This window comes from Cherax quadricarinatus, chromosome 82, assembly GCF_038502225.1.
Source record: "Cherax quadricarinatus isolate ZL_2023a chromosome 82, ASM3850222v1, whole genome shotgun sequence".
NCBI classification, from domain to species: domain Eukaryota; kingdom Metazoa; phylum Arthropoda; class Malacostraca; order Decapoda; family Parastacidae; genus Cherax; species Cherax quadricarinatus.
The window spans coordinates 3,688,599-3,706,639 of NC_091373.1; the positions used below are offsets into that span (position 1 = coordinate 3,688,599).

The 18,041-nt window shown below is 44.2% G+C and overlaps 1 protein-coding gene across 2 annotated transcripts in view; it reads left to right on the top strand.

Annotated features, from left to right (window-relative positions):
* Window positions 1–18,041, top strand: part of LOC128702879 (carnitine O-palmitoyltransferase 1, liver isoform) — a 115,461-nt gene that overhangs the window by 13,927 nt on the left and 83,493 nt on the right. The window contains exon 1 of one of the 2 annotated variants that reach the window (XM_070102527.1): window positions 16,954–17,112. The exons of the other annotated variant lie outside the window; for it this stretch is intronic. Within the exon in view, the coding sequence (XP_069958628.1) occupies window positions 17,082–17,112 (31 nt within the window). The 5' untranslated portion in view covers window positions 16,954–17,081. Of the gene's footprint in view, window positions 1–16,953; window positions 17,113–18,041 lie in introns of those variants that run through there. 2 annotated transcript variants of the gene reach the window in all.

Here is an 18,041-nt window from a genome sequence, read left to right on the forward strand (position 1 = left end):
ATTATCCAGTGTGATTGGTGTTAGGTCAATGCGATTCTTGCTGAAACCATGTAAAAAGTGTACTGTACCTAATTTTGATAGTTATATTTTTAAATAACTACAGTTTTTGCAGTGTCTCTTCTAAGTACGTAACTAAAATGCTCAGAATCGCATAGTACAATAAATTAAAGAGGAAAGTTACAAGATGGAAGGAATGACAATCTGTAGGGAGGAGGGAGCAAAAAACAACAATGGCTAGGAATGGTAAGTTAAGTATTGATCAGAAAGACAAAATAAGTCGATCATTATTAGCTTATCCAAGGTTAATCTATATAATGTACCAATTAATGTATGCTTGCAACATTTTTGTGCCCTCAGAACCATTGTACGTACAAATTTATACTACTGTAAGATTGTATATAGATTTCCTATATAAAGTTTGACTGGTCTCTGAACATATCACGGTTCTTTATTTAACCCTTTGACTGTCGCGGCCGTATATATACGTTTGCAAGGTACCGTGTTTAACGTATATATACTCATAAATTCTAGCGGCTTCAAATCAGGCAGGAGAAAGCTAGTAGGCCCACATGTGAGAGAATGGGTCTGTGTGGTCAGTGTGCACCACATGAAAAAAATCCTGGAGCACGCAGTGCATAATGAGAAAAAAAAAAAAACCCGACCGTTTTTTTTTAATTAAAATGCCGACTTTGTGGTCTATTTTCGTATAGTATTTGTGGTTGTATTCTCGTTTTCGTGGTCTCATTTGATAGAATGGAAACTATATTATAGAAATGGTGATTTTGATTAATTTTACTATAAAAAGAACCTGGAAATGGAGCACAAAGTACAGGAAATGTTTGATTTTTGCCGATGTTCAAAAGTAAACAAATGATGTCATTGTTCAATAAATGTCCAAATAGCCATTCTAATATGCAGTCATGAATGGGTTGATGTAATTTTTACAATTATTACAGTATTGCAGTAGTCTGCATAACAGTAAATCTTCTATTTTTTGTTTGAATAAAATTTCAAAATAAAAAGCAAGAGTAATATCACAGGGACCTGGAGACATGACTGATGAACAAAGAAAATGTTATTTTAGAGCCAGGAATGTCTGCATTGTTCATTCTGGACCTTATTTTGAAATTGTCGTATATTTTAATTTTCGTGAAATTGGCCAAATTGCAAATTTCTGACCATGTTATTGGGTAGCTGAAATCGGTAAATGGGCAGTTTCTTGTGCTCAGTCGATAGAAAAAATAGAGTTCTGAAGAAATAGTTATGAGTTTGGTTGACTGGAATAACGGAATTAGCCGAAAATAGGGCTCAAAGTGGGCGAAATTGCAGATTTTTAAATATCGCCGAAGTCGCTAACTTCGCGAGAGCGTAATTCCGTCAGTTTTCCATCAAATTTCGTTTTTTTTTGGTTTCTTTACAATCGGGAAAAGATTCTCTATCATTTCATACGAAAAAATAATTTTTTTTTTAAATTTTGCGACACCAGGAGACACCTCAGGATTTGGGGTTGCGACAGTCAAAGGGTTAATTGCAGTAGTAATTCCATCAGGGTGATAACTTACAGCCTGAAAGTTATCACCCAGATAGTAGTTCCTGAAGTTTCAGAAACTACTATTCTCTTGGTAAGGTTACATACACAGAGGCGTTTCTTTGTGCCTTCATTGGCTGAGAGTTTAATCCTTATTTTAGAGATTAAAGTATAATTGACTGGTGGTGTAAAGGTTACATGCAGTCTACTCTTGAATGATCTGTGTGGGGTTGATAGGTTGTTAACTCGGTAAAAAAAAATCAGTTTCATAATGGGTCATTGCATTATCTCATCTTAAGTTGTCTAGGTAGAATAGGATTTCTGGGATGGAAGAAGCACAAAATATTAAGATTTTAGTGACTTGATAAGGACCTGCCTCGTATGGGCCAGTAGGCCTTCTGCAGTGTTCCTACATTCTTATGTTCTTATGTTCTTATTTATTAGAACTGGGTATGAGCACACATTTGGAGCTAATCGACCTTTATTTACAACAATCTAATATGAGAAATAGAAATAACAAGGTTTACAAGAGTAGCATCAAAAATTGATACTCCACATTATATGTATACCTAGAAGGTGTTTTGGTGGTTAACACCCTCGCAAACCGGTCCATGACCAGGCCTCACAGTAATCATGGCCTGATCAATCAGGCTGTTACTGCCAGCCGCATGCAAATTGACGTACGAACCATAGCCCGGCTGATCAGGTACTGACTTGAGGTGCCTGTCCTGCTCCCTCTTGAACCCAGCTAGGGGTCTGTTCGTAATTTCCCTTATGTATGCTGGGAGACAGTTGAACAATCTTGGGCCCCCTGATACTTATTGTATGAGCATGGACAGTATGTGCCTTAAGGAAACACGTACTAATGTTTTCATCCGTACCGGGGATCGACCCCCGGACTTGTCTTGAAGAAAATAAATTCCCACGGTACTCCTAAACTTGAGAAAATAAAGGAGTCTGAACGAGGTGTATATACTGTATTATTTCTACTTGTGATTCGTGTATAAAAAAACTAAACCATAGCTCGCCTTTAATAGCGCAAGATTGTAACGTAAGTGGAACACGTACTTGTAGGCCTACTGGCCCATGCTAGGAAGATTCAGTTCACACTTCCAACCACACCCACTCATGTTCCCATTCAACCTATACATAGTTACTAAAAGTTCTTGCTTCACTGACGCTACTTGGGGGTTTATTACACTCGTCTTTACTTACAGTTGAACCACATTACTTACTATAGTTTATATTCTCAACACCAAACCTACGTATTGGTTTGTCAAGATTTTTGATATCTAAAACGTCCTGGTATATAATAATAATAATAATGTGTGGAGAAGTGGGAATGCTGCGTGGCACTGCACTCTGAGTTGGACGGTGGAAGTGGGGCTGAGGGTGCCAGTGTTCAGAGGCACTGTGTATGTGTTGGCTCTGCCAGACAAGCGATGGAGCGTGGAAGGACATTTTAGAAGTATTGATGGGACAGGACCTCTAAGGTAGTGCTAAAGCAATGACTGGGCACCTAGGGCTTTCTTCCTGGGGCATGACCTGTAATAGGAGACCACCAGGGCGGGACACAACTGGGTGAGAGGGAGAAGGGGCAGTGCCGTTGGTTTATGTTGGGCATTCTTATCTAGGGACAGGCTAGCGGGTGTGATGCCTCTTCAAATGGGCAGTGCGTGAGGCAGCCTGGTTAGTTTGATTGGTTTATTATATACCCCATACCCATCCTACCAGACTTTTGTGGGATGAAATAGTGACAACACAATTCCACAAAAGTTCGACAGTACCACCATGTATATCCGAAGTCTTTAGGATTCTGTCAGTATTGGAGACGGCCGTCACGTGATACCCACTTACTACTCATAACTTTGCTACTACAGTCGCCCCCTTCTCGCTTATCTGGTATTTTTGCTTGTTTCTTGTCTCACTCGGTATTAGGACTAGAGACTACTCGTGGGAAAATTTTATCTTTTAGTAAATACCCTAAGCTGTACACAAGTATCTTTATCCATAAGTCCTGAATTATTAACTCTAAATATAATTTCACTACATAAGGCCGTATCACAGATATGTTTGCCTGTATTCTCCTAGGTACTAGATCATAGAAGTAGGTTGGTGGAGCACCTAGAAATGTGATGACGGTTTCGGGAAACCAACATGGATTTATTGGTGAAATGCATATTCCTGTTTAATAACAAAATATTTCCATACCTCATAAGAGATTGATCCACACAACAGAGCAGATAGGGGTACAAGAAATAATGAACAGGTGGATAAAGGAATAACTAACAAAAATTGGTAAAGGAGGTAAGGCGCTAGAACCTATTCTGCGTGATGAGTGTTTTTGAGTAAACATTTCTTCATTGTAACCTTGTAAAATGTCACGTACATTAAAATGCAATATAAATGTGTAAGTACTGTTGTATGGATTAAAATGTATAAAAGTATACTCAAAACAAAACCTCGCCACACTTGTTCGAAGGTAGTGGTCGTTGCTGCGGTCAGTGTTTTAAGTTGTCAGGACAGGGTATATATGAAGGACTACATGTTTGTTTATTTAGGGATTAAAATATTACTGATGTTTGTTTAAACGCGAATTACAATCTTGGCCTACACACAGTAGATAGGAATGAAATTTAACACTCTACCACTTGAAACATTTTTGTGATGGGAGGGTTACCGGAGAAAAAGCTAATAATAACCCAACAAAAAGCTGCAGTACGAATGATCATACAGTTCACTGCCAGACAACCCTCTACCTCTTCCCCCCAACCCGTCCCCAGTTATTCAAAGACCTAAACCTACTTACTATTCAAAATATTCACTCTTACTGCTGTGCATCCTACATTTGCAGAACAATAAATTCTAATATTAATCCCGACCTGAAATACTTTCTTGATAGTTGTAACAGGACCCATGGACATAATACTAAGCAAAAAATCTCGCATTTCCCGTGTCCGGCTAAATCTCCAGAAATTCAATGTATATAAAGGCCCAAAATCTGGAAAACGCTGCCTGAAATCTCCAGAGCCACTGTCTCAGCTAGCGTTTTCAGAAATGCGTTAAAAAAAATACCTTATATCCCAGCATCCTCTAAATATATGAACACTACGTTTCCATTTTCTCAATGTCAAGAACACGTATAAAACAATGTAATATTACTCTCAGTATCTGCGATCCTCCCAAACATTAAAAAGATGATCGTTCCCTTTGTTGTTAATCAAGCCTGTAATTCCTTATAAGTTAAACTTGATAAAAGCCATATAGCATGAACTAATAGGATATTCAATTAACTTGTATTCATTGTTACTCCTAAAGGCTAAATTTATCTTAAACTCACCCAAGTGACTGTATGTATAAAATTACTCATATTATTATTATTGCCTTATTAATCTTAAGTTAATATTGGGGGCTTTCTGCATGGACACCCAAATGTCATTCACCTTTGTATATTGTATGCTGAATTATTATTATTATTATTATTTGTAACAAGTCGGCCGTCTCCCACCGAGGCAGGGTGACCCAAAAAGAAAGAAAATCCCCAAAAAAGAAAATACTTTCATCATTCAGCACTTTCATCTCACTCACACACAATCACTGTTTTTGCAGAGGTGCTCAGAATACAACAGTTTATAAGCATATACGTATAAAGATACACACCATATCTATCCAAACTGCCAATATCCCGAACCTCTCCTTTAAAGTGCAGGCATTGTACTTCCCATTTCCAGGACTCGAGTCCGGCTATATAAAAATAACCTGTTTCCATGAATCCCTTTACTAAATATTACCCTGTTCACACTCCAACAGCTCGTTAGGTCCCAAATGCCATTCGTCTCCAATCACTCCTAACACGCTCACGCACACTTGCTGGAAGTCCAAGCCCCTCGCCCACAAAACCACCTTTACCCCCTCCCTCTATTATTATTATTATTATTATTATTATTATTATTATTATTGTAAAATTATAACGTATACAGAAAACACGCTATTAGCTAGGACTCAGATTGCGATTACATTGACTTTCTCGGTCAATGTAATCGCAATCTGAGTCTTAGCTAATAGCGTGTTCTTTCTGTATGTTATAATTCCTCTTCAAGGGGGGCTCCTTGGCGTGGTGAAGAGGCTCTTGGTCTGAGGAATTAGCCCTGTCGGTCTTCTTCCTCAGACCGAACCTAATTACCCCCCATTCTCCCCTCCCCTATCCCATCCTCCCCATCCTCCCCTTTTTCCATTCCTCCTCCTCCTCCTCACCCCTCCCTTTTGCCCTTCCTCTTTTTAGCCTTCGTGATTTCTCCCACAGGCGTGCTAGTTCCTAGGTAGGGGAAAGGACACCGGGGTCGATCCCATTCCGTTGAGGTTTCTTGGCGGTGGCGTAGTTTGCCGTGGAATCTGGATTGCCTAGGGATGTCCCGATCCCTCTCCGGTATCCCGGAGTAGCTTTGGGTGTCTTTTGGGCGACGGGTGTATCTCTGGAAGCCACCTTTCGGATTCCGGGGGTGGTGGCTGAAGGAGGTATGCTTTGTGGCGGATATCCGGCCGCCCTCTCTTTTGTCCACCGAGGTAGCTCGGCAGATGTGAGGTTGCTATCCCGGATTGCTGGTTTACTGGCATGAAGGGTAGGGTATGGCACGGGTTCCATGCTGCATCTGCGCTACTAGCGGTGTCGAGTCCTCTTGGGCGCGGAGGGAGATTTCCAGCCCTTTCATTCCTCCTGGGAACTATTCCTCCCCGCTCCCCCCTTTTTTTATTCTTTTTTTTGTTTTTATTTTCTTTTCTTCTTTCTTTTTTTTTCTTAAAAACAAAAAGCAAAGGAGTAACCTAACCATGGCAGCCCTAGTCCATGAAACCACTACCCCCGGGCCCCTTCTTGATACCGCACCCCATTCTGACCCTGCCTTGTGTTTAGACCACTCTTCGGACACTCCTGATGCCCCTGTACCTCTTGCTGGTGCTGTTTCCTCACCCGCTTCAGGTACCGGGGCTTCGACTGACTCCTTCGATTTGTCTGAACTCCGCTCTCCTTTGACTATGCTTCCGGCTTCTCCCTCTACGGTACGGCAATTTTCGAATCGCCCACCCATTTCATGCCGGACCAACTCCGGTCCTACTCCTAAACGCCAACGTCAATCTCCTGATGATGCTCCGTCGTTACCTTCCCATTCTACTCGGAAACGACCGACACGTCAAGCACTCCCTCTCCACGCTCAGTTTCGGACCACACAATGGACTAAATTCTTTACTTTAAGACCAACTTCTTCTTCTGCCTACCTTTCTGACCATAGTATTGCCAAAGCGCTCCTGCGTCATGTTGGCAGAGATATTTCATTTCACGCTCTCAAGAGCGGTACGCGCATCGTCACTGTCCAGAATGCTACCCAAGCTCATGATCTTTCTCTCCTTTCGAATATCGATACTACTCCTATCACTATTGAAAAACATCTTTCTCTCAATTCTTGTAGTGGTACTGTCATTCTGCCCCATACCATAGTCCAACAGAATTTCCAGTCATGTGGCAATGACATTTTTGAACAGCTGGAACTCCAGGATCTCCCAATCCTCAAAGTAGACACTTATGTCCTTCCTGCCCGGGGGCGGAGACGTTACCCTTGCAATGTGGCTCGTTTAACTTTTGACAGCCGAGAACTCCCGTCCTCTGTATATGTCGCGGGACATCGGTTACAAGTTCGAAAGGTGATACCTACACCGCAACAATGTAGAAATTGCTGGCGTTTTGGTCACCCAGCGAAATATTGCAGATCTATGGCCGAATGCCCAGTCTGTGGTGCCGACAACCATTCTAATACATCTTGCAGTCAACCTCCATCTTGCCTTAATTGTAATGAAGCTCACCCTTCGTACTCCCGCCGTTGCCAGGTCTACTTAAATGAACGTGAAATCCGTTGCCTCAAAGAGGCAGAAGGTCTCCCTTATGCTATGGCAGTTACTCATCTCCGCCTCCAAGGGAGACTACCCCGTGTTTCTTATTCTCGTGTTTCCAAACATCCCCCCACTTCTGGGGTCCCATCTTCTGCAGCCTCCTCTGTTGTTACCCCTCCCATAGCCATTACGGCATCTAATCCTTTTGCTGTCCTTGGCTCTGACGTCCCGACTACAACTCAGTCTGTTCTCACATCTTCGCGTCCTTCCTCACAAGCCCCAGTATCGACAAGACCTCGTACGACACCTAATACCAATCGCCCCTCTACTCAGAAGTCCAAAAAATCCACATTGCTCAAATCTTCTTTGCCCCTTCCTTCCCTTCTTCCACCTCCACACGTTACCTTTCCAGTCTCTGTACCTAGTTCTTCCCCTCTCTCTGGCTCTATTACAAGTGTGGAGATTCACCCTCCTCCTCGTACTATGCCTTCCACCCCCGTCCCCTCCCAAGTTTCTCCCTCTTCTGTCACCTCCCAGGTTTCTACCTCTTCTGTCCCCCCCCACACTTCATCTCCAGTCCCTTACACTTTTCCCTCCCCCTCTACTTTGGTACAGTCCATTACTGTCCCAATCTTTACTCACCCTCCTCCTCCTATCTCCAATATGGTTTCCCATACATCTTTGAATTCAGAAACACTTGAAGCCATTTCAGAATATATTGCAGAGACTAAACCTTCAATGGACACTGATTCACTTCCTGTTCCTTCTCTTCCCTCTCCTCCATCTTCACAACCCCATTCTTCGCAACGCTCCGTTCCTTCGCTACTTGAACATCTTCCAATGCCACCACACGTTGACTTTTCTAACCCCTCTAGTCCGTAGGTGCCTTTACCTACAGATTCCTGATATTTTCTTCATCGCCAATCATGGCCTATTTACAGTGGAATATCCGCGGCCTCAGGGGTAATCGGGGTGAGCTTCAGATGTTGCTTTCCAGGTTTTCCCCTGTTGGTGCTTGCTTACAAGAACCAAAATTACACTCGGCTGTTTTCCAACCTATCTCAGGCTATAATTTATTGTATTCTTCGGATCCTTTCTCAGATGGGACCTTTAATGAAAGTGCCCTTCTTCTACGCAATGATATTCCGTACTGTCAACTATTTGTCCATACCTCGCTGCATTACACTGCAGCCCGTATCCACTTGAATAAGTGGTTTACAATATGTTCTTTATATCTCTCTCCTTCTCGAGCATTTTCTATCCCAGACTTTGCCTTTCTTGTTTCATCCTTACCACCACCACTTCTGTTACTTGGTGATTTTAATGCCCACCATTTCCTCTGGGGGGGGTCTCATTGTGACTCACGTGGCATTCAGTTGGAGGCTTTTCTTGCCTCTCACCCCCTCCATGTTTTAAATACGGGTACTCCCACCCATTTTGATCCTCGTACTCATACTCTCTCTTGCATCGATCTATCAGTCTGCTCTTCCTCCACAGCACTAGACTTCACCTGGTCTGTTCTACCAGACTTACATGACAGCGATCATTTTCCGATCATTCTTACTTCTCCTTCCTATTCACCACCTTCCCGTAGCCCTCGCTGGCAATTTGATCGGGCAAATTGGGATCTTTACTCACACCTCACTGCTTTTAGTGAGGTTCCTTCTTCATCCTCCATTGATGAGCTCCTACACATCTTCTCGACATCAGTTTATACCGCAGCTTCTCATTCTATACCCCACACCTCAGGCAGGCATTCTCAGAAGTGCGTGCCTTGGTGGTCTCCTGCTTGTGCTCGTGCAGTACGTTTGAAACGTGCTGCATGGGGCAGGTACCGGTACAATAGAACCGCTGAGAGACTTGTTGATTTTAAGCAGAAGCGTGCGATCGCTCGCCGTGTCATCCGTGAAGCTAAACGCACTTGTTGGCGAGACTATGTTTCCACCATCACCTCTGCTTCTTCTATGAGTGCAGTCTGGAAAAAAGTGAGGAAATTGAGTGGTAAATACTCTCCTGACCCGGCTCCTGTTCTACGGGTCACTGGTGTTGATATAGCAAACCCTCTCGACGTTGCCATTGAACTTGGCACACATCTGGTCCGTATTTCCCGAGGGCTCCATCTATGCCCCTCGTTTCTTTCCTCAAAGTCTGCCAGAGAGTTAGTACCCTTGGACTTTTCTTCTCTCGGAGAAGAACAGTATAATGTGCCTTTTACACTTCAAGAACTGGAGGCAACGCTCTCAGCTTGCCGATCATCGGCAGCTGGGCCTGATGACATTCATATTCGTATGTTACAACATTTACATCGGTCAGCCCTTGTAGTCCTCTTACACCTCTTCAATCTTATTTGGGCACAAGGAGTTCTTCCCCAGCTGTGGAAATCTGCCATTGTTCTCCCTTTCCGCAAACCGGGTACTACAGGACATGATGCCTCCCACTATCGCCCCATCGCTCTTACAAGTGCAGTTTGCAAAGTGATGGAACGCCTCGTAAATCGACGTTTAATGTGGTATTTAGAGACTCACAACAGTCTCTCCGCTAGTCAATATGGCTTTCGTAAGGGTCGTTCTACCATAGACCCCTTACTACGCTTGGATACGTATGTTCGTAATGCCTTTGCGAATAATCACTCAGTTATTGCCATATTTTTTGACCTTGAGAAGGCATATGACACAACTTGGAGGTATAATATTTTGGCCCAGGCCCATTCCTTAGGCCTCCGAGGCAATCTACCATCCTTCCTTAAGAACTTTTTAACTGACAGACATTTCCGTGTTCGAGTCAATAATGTTCTTTCCCCGGACTTCGTCCAAGCTGAAGGTGTCCCTCAGGGATGTGTTCTAAGCACAACACTTTTTCTCCTTGCTATAAATGATTTGGCCTCTGTTCTTCCACCCAATATTTGGTCATCACTCTATGTTGATGACTTCGCTATTGCTTGTGCAGGCGCTGACTGTCACCTTATTGCAGTTTCTCTCCAGCATGCGGTCGACCGTGTTTCCACTTGGGCCACCACACATGGGTTTAAATTTTCAAGTACCAAAACTCACCAAATTACTTTCACTAGACGCTCTGTTATCTCCGATCATCCTTTGTATCTCTATGGCTCCCGTATCCCCGAACGTGATACAGTCAGGTTTCTAGGCCTTCTCTTTGACCGTCGGTTAACCTGGAAACCTCACATTACCTCTCTGAAGGCAACTTGTCACAGCCGGCTAAACCTTCTTAAAACCCTTGCTCATCTTTCCTGGGGAGCTGATCGTCGAACTCTGCTTCGCCTACATTCAGCCCTCGTTTTATCGAAACTCGATTATGGTGACCAGATTTATTCCGCGGCCTCTCCTGCTACTCTCTCTAGCCTTAACTCTATCCATCACCAAGGCTTACGTTTGTGCCTTGGTGCTTTTCGCTCTTCCCCTGTTGAGAGCCTCTATACAGAAGCAAATGTTCCATCCTTGTCTGATCGCCGTGATGCCCATTGCCTTCGTTACTATGTACGCTCTCACGATCTACACAATCCTTCCATTTATAGAATGGTCACCGATATTAGTAGACATTCTTTATTCATTCGCCGCCCCTGTTTGCTCCGTCCCTTTTCTCTTCGCCTGCTTTCACTCTTGTCTTCCCTTCAGTTACCACCTTTATATGTTCATGTAGCATCTCACTTTTCCCTACCCCCCTGGGAAGTTCCAGCTGTTCGGGTCTGTTCTTTCTCACTCCCTTGCTCGAAAGCTCAACTGCCTACGGTGGCTTCCCGCTCTCTTTTTCTTGATCACTTCCACTCTCATTCTCATGCCACCGCTGTGTACACAGATGGCTCTAAGTCTTCAGACGGCGTCGGATTCGCAGCAGTGTTTCCGGACAGCGTCGTACGAGGGCATTTACTATCTTCAGCTAGCATTTTTACTGCTGAACTGTATGCCATTCTTGCAGCACTTATTCGTATCGCATCTATGCCTGTGTCATCATTTGTAGTAGTCTCAGACTCCCTTAGTGCTCTACAGGCTATACGAAAATTTGATACATCTCATCCCCTAGTTCTCCGTATCCAACTTTGGCTACGCCGTATCTCTACCAAACATAAAGATATTGTTTTTTGTTGGGTCCCTGGTCATGTCGACGTACAGGGCAATGAACAGGCAGACACTGCTGCGCGGTCAGCAGTATATGACCTACCAATTTCCTATCGAGGTGTTCCATTTCTAGACTATTTTGCTGCAATAGCTACCCACCTTCGCACCCGTTGGCAACAACGTTGGTCAACTCTGCTCGGTAACAAACTTCATTCTATTAAACCGAGCATAGGTTACTGGCCGTCTTCTTGTCATCAGTGCCGAGGTTGGGAGACCACTCTCTCCCGCCTTCGCATTGGCCACACTCGTCTTACTCATGGGTATCTCATGGAGAGGCACCCTGTTCCTCTCTGTGAGCAGTGTCAAGTTCCAGTATCGATTAGCCACATTCTGTTAGACTGCCCTCTCTATCAACGAGCACGCAGAATTTACCTCCAACGTCGTCTTCGTTCTCCTACTCTCTCTTTACCTTCCCTTCTTGCTGATGGACCCTCCTTTAATCCTGACTCTCTCATTGACTTCTTGACAACGACTGATTTACTCCACAAACTCTGATGATACTTTTCACACTCCCCTCAGCCCTTTCTGGTTCAGTCTCTTGCTGCCCTTTACCCTTTCACCATCCACTGCCCCGCTGTTATCCGTAACCTGTTGCTCATCCATCTCCCTTTTGCCACCTGATGCCCTCGCTTCCTTCCTGCCCTGCAGCGCTGTATAGTCCTTGTGGCTTAGCGCTTCTTCTTTTTGATTATAATAATAATAATAATGTATGTTATAATTTTATAATAATAATTAATAATAATAATAATAGTGTCAATTACCCAAATGTTCAGGCCATCAAGAAGCTTGGTCTGGAACAGGGCCTGGGGCCGATGAACCCTAGAACCTTCACCAGGCAACCAGGAACAGGTATCAATTGGTACAATATCTGGCGTGGTTAGAGGAACTTCCCATATCTGATGCAAGTGACCCGACTGCTTCTCTTAGAACAGTTTCACACCCTATCCTGAATTATCTTTAAAGCTTCAGCTTTCATATTATCTCCGATCCTCCTCCTCTGTGTCCTGTTAAATTCGAAATTAGGTTACCTCTGTTCCCTATCCCTTTACACTTATTTCTACCACCATCTATTCTATCGCTTCCTCTTATTAACATATGTTCTCCCCCTTTCACTTTTTTTTTTAAATGGGCACACCAGCGGTGAACTTTAGTTACTGTACATGGGTAGTTACTGATAGTGATAATTACTGTACATGGAAGAGCCACAACAACGACTAGGACAACCAACACACACTATTATAATCATGGGGGAGCGCTAAACCCGTAGTATTATACAGCGCATGTGGGAGGGATGGAAGGTATTCAGGCTCAATTCAGGGAACCGAATCACAGATCCAATTCCCTAGATCAAGAGCCCCTCACCAACGTCAAGGAACCTACCTTGAGGGGAACCAACACTCGGCAGCAGCTCAGCATTGTGAACCCGTTACTAGATGTTGGACATGTGTAACTGGCATTAACGATAATTTATGATGTACAGATGTTAGAAACATGGTATTGTGTTGATACAGTGTGTAACATATTTATATAATTAAACTGACGTGGAAGTAATGATAACCTGCTTGATGAAGAGTTCACGCGTACCCTCTGCTCATCCTCCCATGCTCACTACAGCAAACCCTGCACACTTTTTTGCATAAACAGTTTTAAAGACAGTAATTCAATCTGTAATCTGATCGTACCTGGCCACTATTCTTGCTCTAATGAAATTGGGGTCAAACGATGGAGTTTATCACTCGTGCTTAATGACCCACACAGGTTCAGGGCTTCACAATGAAAGAAAGTAGTGTATATTTATATACACAGTTTAATTTCCTGTTATGGTATAAATTTTTTTTTATTTTATTTAAAACAGTACAGAACAGTTAATAAAAATAATACAAGACCTATCCGGCAACAGATGTGATAACCTTCCATCGCCTAATGAACCACACACAACTCCGTGTGGCTTCCAACACCCCCCCCCACCTTTACCCCCCTATTCTAAATCAAACAGGTTTACCACAACAACCTGCATTAATCTTAGATATATTGACATATATACATTAATATAACAGTTGTCATGCTTGTCCACAAAGTGTATTAAACGACCACAAGACCGCTTGAACAGCGTACTAACAACAGTCATGGTTTAGATATATATCACAACAAACAGTACATTGCTACAACATAAGACATGTAGCACACATAAGTAATTCACTACAGGAAAAGACACCTATTCCTAAAAATTATCCCCAACATAAACGTGTTTAAAGCCTCAACCCCCCCCCCTTTGCATTTCCCACCCAAACCTATTCCCAACCAAACATACAAATTATACAGTAAAGAAAAAGAATATAACATCGTAACACATTGATACAGGACATGTATATACACAACCCATTTCGCAAATATCCTCAAGTAATTACAAACGGTCTATCCATGTACATACAAGAGGCCTCATAGCAGCAGGTCCCTCACAACTAACACTACCAGTGTTTTTATACATTGTGTATGCATAGGTATAAAATACATACCCAATATTTGACATAGAACATAAGGATGCTCCTCAAACCTCCACCATACAGACCCCACCCCATAATATTATACAACATAATAGTCCAAGATTCACACACACAGCAGCAGCATACGCCACCTCAACCACACCAGCGTACCTTAGGCGCACACAGGCGCAGGCAGCAACACCTCTAAACAGAACCTAACACTACTCATACTCCACAATTTGCAGACATCTGAACAGCACATATCAAGTCACTTTCATCTTAACACTGGGCACATGCCCCTCAAGGCGCACGCTGTCTGACGCTCCCAGACACACACGCTATTAACCGGCGCTGCCATCAAGCAGCAGACCTCATCACACCTTCCACGATGATTCCCGCCCCTATCTAACCCTCCCCCCCTCGCAAATGGCTAAGGTTTCCTCCCTCGCTGCCCCACTACTACTTTTGCTTGCCCACTTGGGCCCTGGGGCCACGTTTGCCGCGCTCTCCACGCACGACACCCGTGCCACCTGGCACCACCTGCTGTCGCTGCTCACCTCCACTAGCGCACCGCCCCCCATCTACCGATGCTTTCTTCCCTGTTCGATGAGCCGGCGTCAGGACATCGTCAGAGTCCGACATTGCCGCCGCCTTCTTCCTCGTCCCAGCGTCCTTCTCCATGTTTGTGACTGGATCGTCCACACGATGAACCTCCACCACCACCTTCGTCTCAGCCTTCTGACGAGGGGTCACCACGTCCCCGCCAGCCCCACCAGCACCAACAACCGCCTCCTGCTGCTCTACTGCCACGGACACGATCTCCGCACTGGCTGTCGGCACAGCCGGGGAGACCACATCCGTAGATGAGAACATGGTATGCAAAACAGACGCTATTGTCGCATCCAAGTCCTCCACTTCCACCGTCACCTGGTCCTCCCCGGAAGCCTGCTGTACCACCGGCGATGCAGGCGACTCGAGAGACGACAGCTCCAGATTCGACACCACCACTGGCCCAATCTCCTCACTCCAAAGCCGACCGTGCCCACCATCTCCTTTTCGTCCATGTATGGGAGCCTCCTGCCCATCGTCATTCGTTGATCCACCGGCCGGCCTTCTGGCCTGCCCTCGCTGCCCACACTCTGCTGCCATATGATCATAGTCACCGCAGAGGCGGCACGTCCGTCGATGACCAGCATACGACACCATGACCTGTGTGCGGAAGTCATCAAGGTACACATACGATGGTATGGCCTGGCGTAGAGACATCTTAAGGGTAAATGAACCGTCTGGGAGACCAGCATACGCCCCAGCCACCCTATTGCCTTGTTTAGCGATGTGTACCACTCCGTATCTTCTGAAAACACTGCGGAGATCCGTTGCATCGGCCTCGAAGGGCACATTGCGCAGTTTCACCCACGTATATTGTCGAGAGACATCCACCATACGCACATGCACGTCAGGGGACACATCTACGCAGAGATCTTGGAATTGCTCAACCAGCTTCTCGTACACTGGCTCGTAGAGTAGTTTCACAAATATCCGGTAGGCGCCATTTAATGCCACACCGTACAAATCCTTGTCCGCAATACCATAAGTGTCACGGATAATCTTAGGTAGCAAAACTTGTTCATTCTCAGGCGTAATCGCCCCCCGAACAAGCTGTATACCAACGGTATTCACCCGCCTCCTCACGCTGAATACCATGACGTCACTGGATAGCTTGCTAGACTGTCAGCAGAGAGGTATAAGGCACGTCCACACCCCCTGGCAGCTAGGTCGCGAATGATATACACAGTTTAATTTCCTGTTATGGTATAAAATTAGTATTAAAGTTCGTGTACAGGTGAGTTACAGCCACAGCGATCTAAGTGCAGGTTTTATATATTATAATAAATCATTATTATTTTCACGATTAAACGCTGAGCCGGTAGGTGTCGTACATCTGGAGAATGGGAGGTAATAGTTTTATCCGAGGAAGGGAAAGGTAGTAATAATTAATAATAATAATAATAATAATAACAATAAACGTTATTTCAACAAGTACATGTACAAAATATACAGGCCTAGCTGACATCAATGGCATATTACTATATACTATATGGACAGCCCCCTTGTTATGCAGAGCATTTCGGGCAAATGTCAGTTTTGTCCCAGAATGCGTCCCACACCAGTCGACTAACACAGGGGTACCTATTTTACTGATAGGTGAACATGGACAGCAGGTGCCTTAAGGTAACAGTCCTAAAGTTTTCACCCGTACCGGGGATCGACCCCCGGATCACGGTGTGCGAGCTGTGTGCGCGCACAATCCAATTCTACGGATCGGGACCCCTCAAGGAAGGTTCCTTGATGTTGGTGAGGGGCTCTTGATTTAGGGAATTGGATCTGTGCTCCAGTTCCCCAAATTAAGCCTGAATGCCTTCCACATCCCCCCCCCCCAGGCGCTGTATAATCCTCCGGGTTTAGCGCTTCCCCCTTGATTGTAATAATAATAATAATACGGATCGGGAGCCCTTAGCCAGCATCACGATATTCCAGTTTTTAAAGATCTGTAGTTTATACGCTTCACCATGTATGGCACTGTTTACCAGTCTCGGCGTCCTTCGCAAACTAAGTGTCTATTACTACTGAGACTTCCGTGTGCGAGCGTGCTTTGTAAATACCATAGCTGGAGCTGGCGACCTTGGTGGACGACGGGCTTGCACCGTTGGGTAAGTGAGTGGCTTGCCTTGTGTTGGTCGTTTCAGAAGCATCGTTGCTGATGTTACACTATATTACCCCAGAAGTACAGTGGCTGGTGAAGCAGTGCATCGTCAGAAGCACCTTGGGAGGTGCTGTTGTGTTGTGCCCCTAGACACTAGAGAGGGTGTCGCGTGTCGCCTCAAACATTGTTGGTGGTGGTGCATTGTATTGTCCCAAACATTGTAGATGGTGTTGCCGCGTAGCCACAAACACTTGGTGGTGTCGAGTGCGTCGCCCGAGAAGCACTAAGTACATTACTAACTACACTATTCCATTATTAGGAGTCACGCCGGTCAATCTTCCTTGACTTGAAAAATGCCTTCTGCCGGAGAGAGGATTCGACGAGGTGCGTAACCTGAAAAATGAACGGATAAAAAGCTACCTATCACTGTGTGTGTGTGTGTGTGTGTGTGTGTGTGTGTGTGTGTGTGTGGTATATATTTTTTTTCAACAAGTCGGCTGTTTCCCATATATATATATATATATATATATATATATATATATATATATATATATATATATATATATATATATATATATATATATATATATATATGTGTGTGTGTGCGCGCATATGTACGAGTGTGTGTGTGCGCATATGTACGAGTGTGTGTGTGCGCATATGTACGAGTGTGTGTGTGCGCATATGTACGAGTGTGTGTGTGTGCATATGTACGAGTGTGTGTGTGTGCATATGTACGAGTGTGTGTGTGCATATGTACGAGTGTGTGTGTGCATATGTACGAGTGTGTGTGTGCATATGTACGAGTGTGTGTGTGCATATGTACGAGTGTGTGTGCATATGTACGAGTGTATATGTATGTACGTGTGAGTGAACGTGTACGTACGTGTGTGTGAACGTGTACGTGTGTATATATATGTACGTGTGTGTATATATATATATATATATATATATATATATATATATATATATATATATATATATATATATATATATATAGTGTGTATATATGTACGTGTACTCGCCTAATTGTGGTTACAGGGGTCGAGACTCAGCTCCTGGCCCCGCCTCTTCACTGGTCGCTACGTGTATGTATTTATGTACGTGTGTGTATGCGATATATATCGCTTCTCCACTCCCCTCTGGCAAGAATTCTAGCTGATATCTTTTTAGCATTTTTATTGAAACAAATCGGGTACAGCTAACTTTTTTTTTATCTCTAGGTTAGGTAAGGTTCGTCAGGAAACAGGACATGACCCGCCGTTGGAGCTTTTGGTCATCTGACCGAGGTCTTCCGCTGGCTTACCGGTCCA